Genomic DNA, 13,713 nt, shown 5'->3' on the forward strand with positions numbered 1-13,713 from the left:
GAGATGGCAGAACAGGGTGGGAGGTGGGACCAACATTTGATTTGGAGAGTACTTTGAAGTCAGAACGGAGAGTCATTGCTGCTATAAAAGCTATGAGAGTGTGTGTGCGGACATCTGTGCACCGACTGAACAGTTTCTTTCTCCCCTTCCTCTCCTTTTATATCCCCGATTCAAAGTGTAAAAGAAGTTGAGCCGTTCAGTCTTAAATTGAAATCGAGTGTGTGCTTTAATCTCGCGGGCCACAGCAGGCTGTTGCATTAAGGTTACATGAGGATCAGAGCTGCCAAACGAGCACCATTCGTCTTGTAATAAAAGATAAAGCCGCTGTAATTACAGCACAAAGAGGTTGCATCTATCACTAATGTTCTGTCTGGGTGTTTTTTTTTTTCTTTTAAACTTTTAGATAATGTAATAGAAGGTGATCAAGTATCAGAAAGTAGAGTCAAAGCTGGAATATTTCATCATGCTTAATTAGCTAAAAAAAAGTAATAAAATTAGTCTGAAACTGGTAAAAAAGTAAACAAAAAAAACTGCCCATCACAGTTTCCCACATCTAAAGGCGACATGTTTCAAATTACTAACTGATTCCACATGTAGGAAGCAAGTAAGGTTTATTTATATTGTGTTTTCCAGTATAAAATGACATACACCAGTTAAAAGAGTATAAATGGATCAAAGTAAATAAAAGAAAGCCTGCACAGGTGGGTTTTAAGCTTCTTTTGAAAAGTGCCAGCAGTCTCCACAAATCTCCAGTCCAACGGAAGCAAAGTCCACATCCTGGGAGCCGGAAATTCAAAAGCACCGTCTCCTTTTGTCTTTGATCTGGACCCAGGTGCCACCAACAAACATCAGTCAGCTGGCCTAGTAGTGGTGTATGGATGTAAATGTTAACAGCAATATAAAGAGGAATGTGACCAATGAAGAGCTCTGAAAGTGGTCACCAAAATCTTAAACTGAAAACAACTTTACAATCCCCAAAGATTTTCGCTGATTACTTCATTTGCTTCTGACTGAAAAACGCTCAGATGATTTAGTTGGTTTGCTGTTTTGTTCTTCTTTCCCTCTGCAACTTTAATTAATGAAAACACTGAAAATATGGTGCGATCGATCAATCACTGCCATCTCCTAAGCTCACATCCTCTGAGCCTCTCATCTCACAATCGGTGTAGTTACTAGAAGATGGCCCACACTCGAGCTACATTCCCCACATAACTGGAGACAAATCCACTTTGTATTTAGGCTCAAAGTTCATATTGTATTTCATGAGAGTATATTTTAATTACAAGAATTGTATCCACATTTCTCTCATCTGTGATAAAACCCAAGCTCTCAGTGGAAATAATAATCCATCGTTTTTGTTTTTGTTGTAGTTTTTTTATATAGTCTAAAATTCAACCCAGTTTATAAACAAAACGGTGCCAAAATACAGGAAAAAAAAAGATACAACTGAATACATAAAAGCAGAGAGCCCACTGATGAAAGCAACACAGTGTTGATCTGGCATTTTTAATACTTTTGTATGGTATTATATTCTGCCAGACCAAAGACGACTGTTTGGCAGATTTATACATTCATAAACGAGTCAGTTAAACTTATGGGATATTGTTGTTAATCACTCTCAAGCTGCTTTGGTGTTAATGAAATGAACAACATTGTGCAGCAACAATGAGACAACACTCGAACCAGGAATGGTTTTAAAGGTGGCGGCCGCTGATGTTTTTTTTCTTCCTCATCTTTTTTGACTAGTTTTGACTAATTCTATAGTTTTACATTTGGCTAGGGTTAGTGTCATTACTGGGAGCATCACGCAATACCTGGACCCTACAGAGGTTGTGCAACTCCTCCAGGATGGCACATCAATATGTGTCATTGCTAGACGGTTTGCTGTGTCTCCTAACAGTCTCAAGAGCATGGAGGAGATTCCAAGAGACAAACAGGTACCCTAGGAGAACTGGACAGGGCCGTAGAAAATCCTTAACGCATCAGCAGGACCAGTATCTGCCCCTTTGTGCAAGAGGAACAGGATGAGCACTGCCAGAGCTACAAAACGTGGAAAACATTACCCTGCCTGCAACATCGTTCATTAGGAATGTTTTGGTGGTGGATCAGTGATGGTCTGGAAAGACATATCCACAGAGGGATATCGAGACCTCTACAGGTTAGCCAGCGGCACCCTGACTGCCATTAGGTACTGGTACACTGGTGCAGTGGGCCATGGGTTCCTCCTGGTTCATGTCAATGATCAGCCTCATGTGGTGAGGGTATGCAGGCAGTTCCTGGAGGATGAAGGTATTAATGCTACTGACTGGCCCACACACGCTTGCCTGACCTAAATCCAATAGAACACCTCTGGGATGTTATGTTTCGGACCACCTGCAAAATGGACTAACCTGCCACATCATTTTATCACTTTACATACCTGTCTTTGAATCTGTAGGGTGATCATTTTCGTTTCCATCAAACAATGTGTCACCCTTTCATTCACCTTACACTCCATATAAGTGTAGATATGCAGCATGATTTATTTTATTTTCAATATTGAGATCTGATGTGTTTTCAGAGTTCGTTTAAGTTTTTCAAGCAGTATATTTAATTTGAGTCCACTCTTTTCCAGGGTAATTAAAATGAACTTGTATATGACATGAGGACAAAATATACCACAAAACAAAAAAGGATTCAGTCTCAGATGTAGTCGGGCTTCTTTTCATGTGTGCCTAGTGTTTTAGAGCCAGATGTCATGCTTGATACTTGCAGTGACTGCACATTCAGATGCTGATAGAAATCTGTCCACCCTGTCTCTTAAGCTGTTACCCTCGTGGTGTTTGACTGATTCTAGTTTTCTTGTTGAGCTCAGACTCAGTGGTTTCTGTGTTGGGGGAAGGAGATGCATCAACATTTTGTTTCGCTCTCTTTAGCTTGTCAAATCTCTCAGCCTCTTCCTCTGACTGTCATTACTTTTCTCGCTCCTGGAAAACTGCTTAGACATTTAAAAAAAAAAAAAGGAAAAAAAAGGCAGATGCGTTACTATGACAACAACCTTGAGTCACGTCATTAGCTTCAGAAAAGCTGCAACACGGACCCATTCAAAGCATGTAAATGAACTTTTTGTATTTTCTTGTTGCCATTAAAGAAATATTTGCGGCAAACAGCACGCACCGCTGATTTCTCAGATGAGAAAAGTGTGTTGGTAAGGTCAGCACAGTTTGGCCTTGGTCTTCACACAGACTGGGATGAGGTGCATTGTTTTGTTTGGGGAATTCAGATAAGAGGAGCAACCTGGGAAAAAATGTTTCTGTGAGCTGGATTAGGTTTGCCTCGCTCATTACAGAGAATCCATTTCTCCCTGCTTGTCAACAGACTCTTGACCCCTCACATCTTCTGTTGCAGGTCCATCTCTTGAAGGACCAGCTGAGTGCAGAGGCCACGGCTCGGCTGGAGGCCCAGGCTCGCGTCCACCAGCTGCTCCTCCAGAACAAAGACCTGCTGCAGCACATCTCTCTGCTGGTTAAACAGATCCAGGAACTGGAGACCAAAATGTCTGGACCAAATTCCAGTGAGTGGACCTATAGACATGCATACTGTATCATACACTTTAGATAAATAGAGATGTTCTGATGATATAAAAGTGCTCACACATCTACTGAATGTACAGGGCAAGAGTAGACAGGTTGCACCGGGCAAGTGTGTAAATTGTGACCTGCATCAGCCTCTGCTGGCAGTCAGTAGGAAATGGGATGTAGTTTGTAGTTCTTGCTTGAGGAAAAGACACATCACCTAAAGCAAGATGTGTCAAGCATAAGGCCCGAGAGAAAAAATCAGCCTGGCAGAGACTTCAGTCTGTTTGACCGGACAGCTTTGGAAAATGTGATGCTCCCTCAACTTGTTCTGTAAATTTAGGCAATTATATCTCAGAGCTTACGCCCAAACAGCCGTAGCAACAGATTTCTGTTTTACTAGAGCACTATTTCTTTGTCTGACCTACTCAACATTAACATGGGCTGTAAGTGTGTGAACATAATGTGCAGTGCCTTTGACATCTCTGATCTGATAGGCTGCAAAAACACAGCACAAGGGAGCTTTTTGGTTTCAATTCGGTTTTGGCCCTTACACAAAATGTAACTTTAATTCTTTAACTATAACAAGGCAGACTCATCCTTCAGATGTGTCCATGAAAATAGTTCTTTGCATTACAGTATCTTATTAATGCATTAATTGCTGACGCTTCAGACTGCTGTGTTGTTCTTTGAGCTCAAGTCTTCGTTTTCATAAAGTTTCACTGATTATTTTTAACAGGCTTTGGATGTTTCTCACTGATAGAGAATAATCAGCATGCGCACACTGCAAACATATACTACAAAATAAGCATATTTAAGTTTCAATATAATTCTAAAATATATAGAGACCTTAAAGTATTTAACAATAGTTATAAAACGCAATATACATATAGAATGTAATAGGAAAAAAATGGTAAATGACCAGTTTTTCATTAAAACTGTCAAAGACTTTTATTCCCAGGAAGTAAAAGGAAGTAAAAGGTTCCTGCTTTTAGTCTGTTTCCGCTTTCTTTTAAAGACTTGATCTTTTAAAGACATTAGCTGGAGGGGGTTTATATTTATCTGGCCATGCACAATTTTACTTGCACATTATTTCATGTATTTTGTGGGCTATAGATCTAAATTATTTATTATATAGTTTTATATTATTTTTATATAGTATATATTTTTTCCAGTAAGTAAAGGAAATATTACGTTTTCAGGTATTGGAAGTGGGAATTTTCTTATTCCCAGTTAGAATTTTGATCTGGAAGGTTCCTTCTGATTCTTTACTCAGAAAGTCGGAGCAGCCCCACCAATCCTGAGTTAACAGTCCAAGATGGTGGCGGTAAACGGCAGTAAAACTGTAAACTGTGAGGCAGCAGTGCTAGCCACTGATCCACTGTGATTAAAAGACAAACATAAAATTAACACAGTAGTAATCTATATGATAAATAATAATTGTAATACCCCCATAGTTGATTCATTTTTACCCCTCAGCTGTAAAAGGCTCATAGGATATTGGCGCGTTAACTCAAGTTTGTGAATTCGATAACCTGAAAACGAGGCAACGTAGGATTTTCAAATTAACAGTATATGTTTATTTACTAAAGATCTTTTATTCTGTACTGCCACTGTTGTGTATGCACTCTTGTGACTCACAAAATAAGCCACATCCAGAGCACTGACCAGGCTCTGTCCATGAACGTGCTGCTGTGGTGTTCTTAAGCACAAAAAACATGCATTATGTTGTATTGTTAGTGATGCATAAATCGCTCTACCTTTCCAAAAGCCGAAGCAAATCCTGTTTTTCCTCACATTTCCAGCTATCCTACCAGAACGCACAAACTTACTCCTGATTTCCAGCATCCAAGAGATAACTGAAACGTGGCATTAGTCGCTGTTAAAAACTAAAAGCAAATCAATTTTACACCCAGTGCAAGCAGAGGTGGACCAGTTTAGTGTCAATGACATAGTCTAATACAAACAAACATGTTTCTGAATGTCTTGTCTTTTCTTCTCATATTTCACTGGAAAAAACTGGAGGAAAGTGTCAAAGGTCCTTTGATCATGCTGACTAGGTGATTGGTCAAAACAAGTCATGTCCTCTGATGTGTCTCCTTTATATCTACATTTCGATACAAGGTTTACAGTTGTAAATTGTTCTGTTTCAAGATAACATTATATCCCAGGCAGAAAACTGGGTGCCAAATAATTCCTTTCATTTAGACATTCATCTGTCCCTTGCCTCTAACAACGTTCCTGCTGTGGAAAAAAATTGTACAACCAAGGCAAAGAGAAACTCTACCAAGCAAATGATATGGGAAAAAGCTCAGCTGAATGAGCTGTGAGTGAGATATCTCACAGAACAGAGCTGTTCGGTCACACCAAAGGTGCCGTGACAAACAAGCAAATGTACAATGACAGTGACGAGAAAAAGTGAAAAATAGGCATGACGGAGGCAGAAAAAAGGCATTAGTAATTCTACATCACACTCTAGGTCAACACACATCACTGTCAGACATGCAGAGCAGACGTCCAGCAACACACGGCGCACAAAAGCATTAAAACGCAGACGTGTCCAGTATAAGATGTCCTTTCCATGTCTCCCCCCTCACTACCACACAATTTTAGTCATCCGTTTCATCTGCTGTTGAGACTGTGTGTGTGTGTGTGTGTGTTCCTGTCTAGCTATCTTTGTGAGGACCGAAATCTGCATTCTACTATACTTGTAAGAACCAACAGTAACTTGTGAGGACACACACACTGGTCCTCACAAGTTTGAAGGCTTTTTTGAGGCTCAAAATGTGGTTTTAGTGTCAGGGTTACAATTAGGTTATGGTTGGGTTTAGTTACCCTAGGGTTAGGGTTAGGCATTCGTTTTTAATGGTTAGGGTTAATGGGAAACCATTATGTCAATGAAGGTCCTCACTAAGTTAGCTTCTCCAGCAAATATGTGATGCCATCAGGTGAATATAGGTCAAAATCTCTAAGGAATAATCCCAACACCTGGCTGAATCCATGAAAAAAGTGATCCTCTTCAGAGCCTTCTGGCTGGGCAAAGGAGCAGCAGTGGCAGACAGTTCCTCTCAGTGTACTGAGCAGTTCAAGAGGTCCTTTATCCCACTGTAATAAGACTTTTTAAACACCCTCCGTGTGTGTCTGTGTGTGTGTGACAAAAAATACATCCCCTAAAAAACAAACCAAAAAAAATAAACAAACATATATGTAGCATAATCTAAAGCAGATTATACTGCAGAAGCAGTCTGAGAAGTTTTTGTAGATGTTTGATTGATGGAGTTGTGAGCCCAAACAAGCTACTGCTACTGTCCTCTGCCAAGGAGTGAGTGAGTCATCCTTCATGTTTGTTCTGGGTTGGTATTGAAGACGTCTTTCTTTAATGCATCTCTTTCTCACTGTTCCAGCTCCAGGTCTGTGCTGTGTGCCCGTGAAGAACCCTGCTAAACCTGTTTCACTGAGCAGTCGTGATGATGATGAAATGCTTTGAAACATGTTGTTTTTTCTCCTCTGCTTATGCTGTACGAGCATGCACTGATTTATTGGTCACAGAGTGATTTATTTTGCTGGGAGTTGTAATCTTATATTCACCACAATTCACAGATATGTATGTCACATACATTTTATCTTCTGCCTGCAAAGGTGATGGCAGATTCATTTCAATCAAGGCTCATTTTTAAAAGTGGTTGAAAACATTTTTATGTATCTCTGTTCTTCACTTTCCACCTTTTGCTTCACCTGAAATCTCCTTGCTTTATCTCCTCCATCCAGTGGGTTCCCAGGACAGTTTGTTGGAGATCACCTTCCGGTCTACAGTACCTCCGGTGATATGTGACCCCACGACACCTAAGCCTGAGGTGTCAGCCCTCAACCTGCACACATTTGGCAACAGCGACGGGACCAGCAATGCCTTCTCATCATCCAACGGGACTCTGGGAAGCCCACTAGGTAGGGACCAATGTCTACTCAAACTGGAGTGTTTCCGTTTCCTCCCGGGACCCCCGGGGCCTCCACCTCCTCGACTCCCCTCGCCTCCTCATCCGCTCAAGATTAACAGGCCAGAGATCAAAAGTCCAGAAGCGTCAGAGGGTCCAGTAAAGTCTTTGTCCTGCGACGTCAAATCTCTGGGCTGCCTGGAATTCACAAGGTTTCGCGAGTCGGGTATTGCCTCGGAGTACGAGTCAAACACGGACGACAGTGATGACAGGGAGGATGAGGATGAGGATGAGGGGGAGGATGAGGACGAGGAAGACATGGAGATTTTTGGATGGGGAACAGATCAGGAGACAGTGAGGCTACTTAATGTTCTCAACAGACAGGGAACTCCTGACTGCCTGGGAGATGAAATAGCGGTGTAACACTTTAACCTGCCCCACCCCCCCATCCGGAGAATCCTATGGTGGCTTGTTTTGTTCACTTACTTAAAACTGCTGTGTGAGAGAGACATATATTGGATGTACACAACTACATAATCAAGGCTAACGTGAATTTACCAATCATATTTTTTTTAACCTGGCAGATTAAAGTTATAAGCTGCCCTCTAAGGCACATTCAGCTTGAACTTGAATTGAATTTAAGATAACTATGGTGTCAGCTGTTTTTAGACGGACATAAGGCTTCTATGGGAAAACATAACCTTGTCCTGCATTCGAAGTCAGTACATTAAGTCACACTGGGGAAAACACTGCTGCCACGGTCTTTTGCCTCTGAAATGGTTGGCTTTAAGATGAGAGTAGGGCCTGCGATCATTCGTAGCGACTTGCCATTCTCAAAGCAACTTTTGGGTATCAAAACTGCAAAAACACTGAGTATGAGGTTAATTTGACCATTATGTGCAGTTTGGTCATAATGATGCTGCAGCAGTGTGAAAAGTTGCAAATCTGTTGTCCTCTACATAGAAATTCACAGGTTCGAGTCCGACCCACTGCACTTTCTTCTACTTTGCACATCTTCCTCTTCCTCTCCCTCCGCTTTCCTGTCACTCTTCACTGCTCTGTCCAATAAAGCAGAAAAAAGGCCAGAAATAAAATATTAATGAAATTCACACTAACTACTTGAATTCAGCTCATAAATTTGAAACACAAACTCAGAAATATGTCTGTGCAGTCAGAGTTGAACTGATGGGATGTCTTCCATCGGGACATGTGCTATCCCGATGGGATTAACAGTGGTGTCCCAGATGTAGAGGGCAGATAACTGATGGCTCTAAAACTGGACAACTCACAAGAAAACAGTCTAAATCAATTAATAAGGCCAGAGCATCAAATGTAAAAAGAAATCTAATTAAAATACTGTCCCTTTAAAAAAAGGACACATGTGGGCACAAACAAATTAATAGCAGAATGATGAATCAAAAATCATCGACAGCATGACATCAGAGAGGAGAGCAAACAAGAACATGCCAAACATTATAAATTTTAGGTTTGTCAAACTTATCATCCTCATACAGGAGGCAAAAAAACAAGTTCACACAGGGTAACAGGACATTTTATTAGCTAGAGGTTATCACAAATCAGCTGTAAGCAAATAAAGTTTGATTATAGATAATTTGCTTCTAGTTCAGGCTGAATTCGCCTTAAGAATAATAATCTGAGTTGGTCACGTACCCTTGGAAAACAAGAGTTTGAGCCTAATCTGTATGCACACTCATGCATATAGGGAAGGGTATTGACAAGATTTTCATGATTCCGATTCCATTTTCGATTCTGTTTAAAAATTCGATTCTTTATCAATTCTCTTGTCGATTCTTTTTTAAAAAGGAGAACACTAAGGTCGATCGGCTTAGAACTTTGTTTTATATCTTCTCTTTGAACAAGATAGAAATTTAGGAGTAACATGGCCTTACAAACCCAACAGTGAGATCTTAAGAGATCCACAGCCTACGGCTCTTCAATGGGGTGTCACAGGGTCCCCAGGAAAAAACCTTGTAAATGTAAAATAATAAAATAAATATTCTTCTGTAGCAATAACAAAGTATAACATAAATTATTCAGTAGCAATTACACAAGAATATCCAGTAATGTCCCTGCTGACAATTAAACACATTCACTTACCGAAAATTGGAGGCATCTGCTGTGGCAAATGGGTGCAAGCCTTTGACCACAAACTTAGTCACTGCTCGGTGACATTCGTCTATCCTGGCCTGAAAGGAGACGCTACCGGTAGACTGCAGCGAGAACTGGCAGCATCTGAGCCAGACTCTGTCTGTCTCATCATGGTCGCCTAAATGCACAGTAATGGCAGGTTTTGTAATAAGGCAGATCGCGCTAACATAATATGCACTGTTAGTTGATTATTTACCTGCCGCATTAACGGGAGAGGACGTGCAAACGTTACCGCTGCTGCTGGGCTGAAATTCACGAGTCCGGAGCGGAATTAAAAACACGACATTCATTTAAGGTTATCGTGTGTTTTGTGAGCAAATGCTTTTGCATATTCGTAGTGTTTCCTCCCTTAAATGAAATATCTACTTTGCAAGTATTGCAAGTTGCCCTGTTGTCATCCGTTCTCCTAAAGTATAACCAAACTTTTGAGCGTTTGAGCTGCTTAGGCACCGTGTTTCCTGCCAGGTAAATGACACTCCGCAACGTGGTGACGTGATTCGGGGCGACTGGAATCGATAACGGAATCGTTTGCAAAAATGGCAAACAACTCCAAGGAATTGAAACAGTGGGAACCGGTTCTCAACAAGAACTGGGTTTCGATACCCATCCCTACATGTATATTCTCTTATTTCTCTGAATCTGTTGCTCCTGTTTGCTTCCTTTTGTTTCCTGTTTTTTCATGACACACAGGCGTCCATCTATCAGACACACTCATCAGATTCAGACTCTTAAGTTTTCCCCTTTGGGTAAATTGAAGTTGTGATTCTGCGTGTACGCTGATGGTGTCATGGGGCTGTCAGGGTGTAACAGGAAATCAATCACTTAGCAAATGGAAGTTGTTTGAAAATGTACATATACAATAACTCCTTAAGGTTAGTTCAGGGGCAAGTGCTCACTCTGTCAACACGGACGGAGTAGCGATCATTCACGCTGACAGGAACAAGACAGAAGTGTTCGGGACTAAAGACACCTGAGACTGACACGCTCTCGTCACAGCTGGAGTGAAAAGCGACTCTTCCTGCGATGAAGCACGAACAGTTGGGTCTAACTTTTGGAGGGACTTTGTTAATTTGGAAAGGGAAAGTCCTTTCTTCCTCTGTTCATAATTAATCAAAGACTATTTTTAGACAGAAATCTCTATCTACCTGTACAAACTTTGTTTTCTACACAGAAACTGTTGGAACTGCTCCATCCTTGACCCTCTTTTTTGTCTCTCACTGTTTGTCAACTTGGTAGTCAGAGCATGTTTGCACTCTTTTCAGCTGTCCACGCACATATCTTCCCACTTTTTAATTTATGTAAAGCTGGGATTAGTTGGACCTCGAGGAACGCTGTTTGTTTCTTTTATTCATCTGGTAAACAAAACCTCTTCCCGCGTGCCAGAACAGCGGCTCGCGGATGACAGCCAAGAGCGGTCCCGTTTGTTTTAACCCAGCTCTGTGTACCGGCCTCCAGGCACGAGTCAATATTAAAGCATTCGTTTTGTTTCGTGGGGAAAGCTACAGAGTTTTCATTTTTGTGTACCGTAGCCATAGTTTAACAGGACAGCCCTTCGCTCAGATCAGCGCAGACAGTCGTCCTTGGCAAAGGTAGACCCTGCAGAGATTTGAAGAGGAAGTGAGCCAAATCTCTAAGTGCTCAATATCTTTTTGCAAGAGCTTTAGTCAGATTGGATTAAACCAGTAAACTGCCAGCCACTTGCCATCTGATTGTGTTTGTATTAAAAGATAACAAAGATCCTATCTGCTGTTTGTCTAAAGTTTGTTTGGATATTCGTGCCAAAGTGGTCGCACATGAGAACTAACTAGTGTTACCAGTAAAGAATATGGAGGCCAGCTATAATTAGTCAACAGCATAGGTTTTCTCTGGCTTGACTTAAAATTGATCCAAAAGCTCTAAATTACATTTCTAGACATATAGAACCGTTCTTAATTTCTGCGCTGAGACAATTACGGAAGATGAAAGCAAAAGAAAAAGTCACTAATACTGAAATAAGCAAATGGAGCTAATAGTTATACAGTCAGCACAAGAGCATACTGGCAAGCAGTCTAATCTGTTATCACAAAGACGAAGCACTTGATAGGCGAATGAGTAAATAATGTAGATCTGGTCGTCCTTCAGTCAGAAACGCGATGTGAGGAGTCCTGACCAAGGTGAAACAGAGGGACACCACATAAATCAATAAGTAGCGTTAATATAACTGTTGATTTTTCGATAGCCTACCTTTACCGGTTTGTTCAGTGTGGAAAGCAGAGGTGCCAGCCAGCTACTAGTTTATGATTCACAGAAATGCCCGTGCCTTCTGCAATTCCCAGACATCTCAATCAGCTCTATACTGCTGTATAAATCGGTGGATCTTGATAGACAAGTTCCAGTTTAGGCATAAGGTTTATACCCGGTTACAGGGAAAAGCAGGTTTAAACCTAGATGGTCCCGAAACAACAGCAAGTTATACCTTAGGACCAGAGTTGTAGACAAGTATCTTAGTCCCATCTGTCGTCGACTTGACAGATCCAAACAGACTGAAAACACAGCAGAAAAATAATGTGCTATTAGTTGTTAAGCAGCAATGGCTTTAAAAAAGAGAATCAATAATTCTTCACCTTGGGTAGATTTTGAAATATGCTCCTCAACAGCAATCATGCATGTTAAAAAAGAAAGGGTACTTGATGGGAATTGTAGTAGCAAAACAACCATGTTTGAATGAAGCAAAGACCTGCATCTACTGGTGAACAGAAGAACTACAGTTCGGGCAAGTTGCACGCTTGGATTTCCATATTGATATTTTCCATTCACAACAGAAAGAAGCACTTCCAATATTCCAGCTCTAAGAATTCCCAATAGTGTACTCTTAAACTTCTTTGAAGTGCTTGCTTTTCTTTTGACTGTTGGAGCAGTCGGCTAAGGCGTCAGATCAAACCAGCAACACTGTGGTGTATGTCCTCTGATCGAAACCTTATCCTTCACATTGTCTTTTTTATCCCTCTTTCCTTATGTTGTGTCTCTCTTTTCCCCTGCTGTCTTTTGTACGTGTTCATTTAAATAGTTTAAATCTTCACGAGTGGTTGAGCGCATGGCACAGGGGTGCAGATGCCTTCAGCGATCAGTCCCTCATTGAATTCCCGGCTGTCTAGACATTTGCTGCTGCTAATGTCTCATAGTCTCTTTCACTATTCTACTCCCTCTCCCCATTGTCGCTATGTAATTAAAGCAGAAATGCCCAGAAAAACCCCCACACACACGTTTAAGTCACATTTCAGCTTTTGATGCAATCACCGTCAGATAATGCAGTCATTTAAATATAATTAGAGGGCGCTTAATATCGACCAAAGACAAATTCAGACCTGTTGTGATAAATCATCAGTTAAAGCTCTGCACTGATATTATGGTGATTTAAAAAGATGACCTTACCTCATGATTCAGGTATTCATTTTAATCAAAGAATGTGTCTGGTCATTAAGACCGAAATTACCTCGGTGTCAGGCTCATTCGCATTCTTTGGCTTATGCAGAGGAAGATTATGTGAAAGCCTTAGACAAGGTATTCCAGGAGGCCAAGCATTATGTGACTTGAATTACACAAAACTAGCTTTTTTTTTGGCAACTTTATCTGTTTGCACTACTTCTCAAATTCTTATTGTTGATTATATAAAAAGTTGTATTTTTTTTTCTGTTTATATATAAAAACACTAAGGGCAAGATCATTAGGTTGTGAAAATAACTTGAGTTTAGCATCTTGATCTGCCCAGTCGATTTGTCACATAATTTCACTAATGTGTGACCAGGTAAACAAATTATACACTACTTTAAACACAGCTTCCAGTCTGTAAATCTAACCATCCTCCCATACCCTCAGTTAGTGAACGGGTGCATCAGTGCTGTAGGCAAGTTGTGTGAAATACAAGCAAAGCTAAATTCAAAGGACTGTTCAGAAGACAAGGGGCAAAAAAGATCCTCAAATCAAAATATTTTCCTTTTTTTTTCAGTAGTAGTAGTAGTATTAGTATTTATTTATTGTCATTGTCAAGAACAATGAAATTGCGTTTGGGGCTTCCATAC

General features: G+C 40.7%; 1 protein-coding gene across 2 annotated transcripts in view; it reads left to right on the forward strand.

Annotated features, from left to right (window-relative positions):
• The window catches only part of nos1apa (nitric oxide synthase 1 (neuronal) adaptor protein a), a 191,563-nt gene extending 182,170 nt beyond the window's left edge, over positions 1-9,393 (forward strand). For both annotated transcript variants that reach the window (XM_042223012.1, XM_042223013.1), the window contains exons 9-10: positions 3,388-3,553; positions 7,323-9,393. In XM_042223012.1, the coding sequence (XP_042078946.1) occupies positions 3,388-3,553; positions 7,323-7,909 (753 nt within the window). In that variant the 3' untranslated portion in view covers positions 7,910-9,393. The remainder of the gene's footprint in view (positions 1-3,387; positions 3,554-7,322) is intronic.
• The last annotated feature ends 4,320 nt before the right edge of the window (positions 9,394-13,713 follow it).

This window comes from Haplochromis burtoni, unplaced genomic scaffold (genome assembly GCF_018398535.1).
Source record: "Haplochromis burtoni strain Fernald_Lab_line unplaced genomic scaffold, NCSU_Asbu1 Contig_99, whole genome shotgun sequence".
NCBI lineage: Eukaryota > Metazoa > Chordata > Actinopteri > Cichliformes > Cichlidae > Haplochromis > Haplochromis burtoni.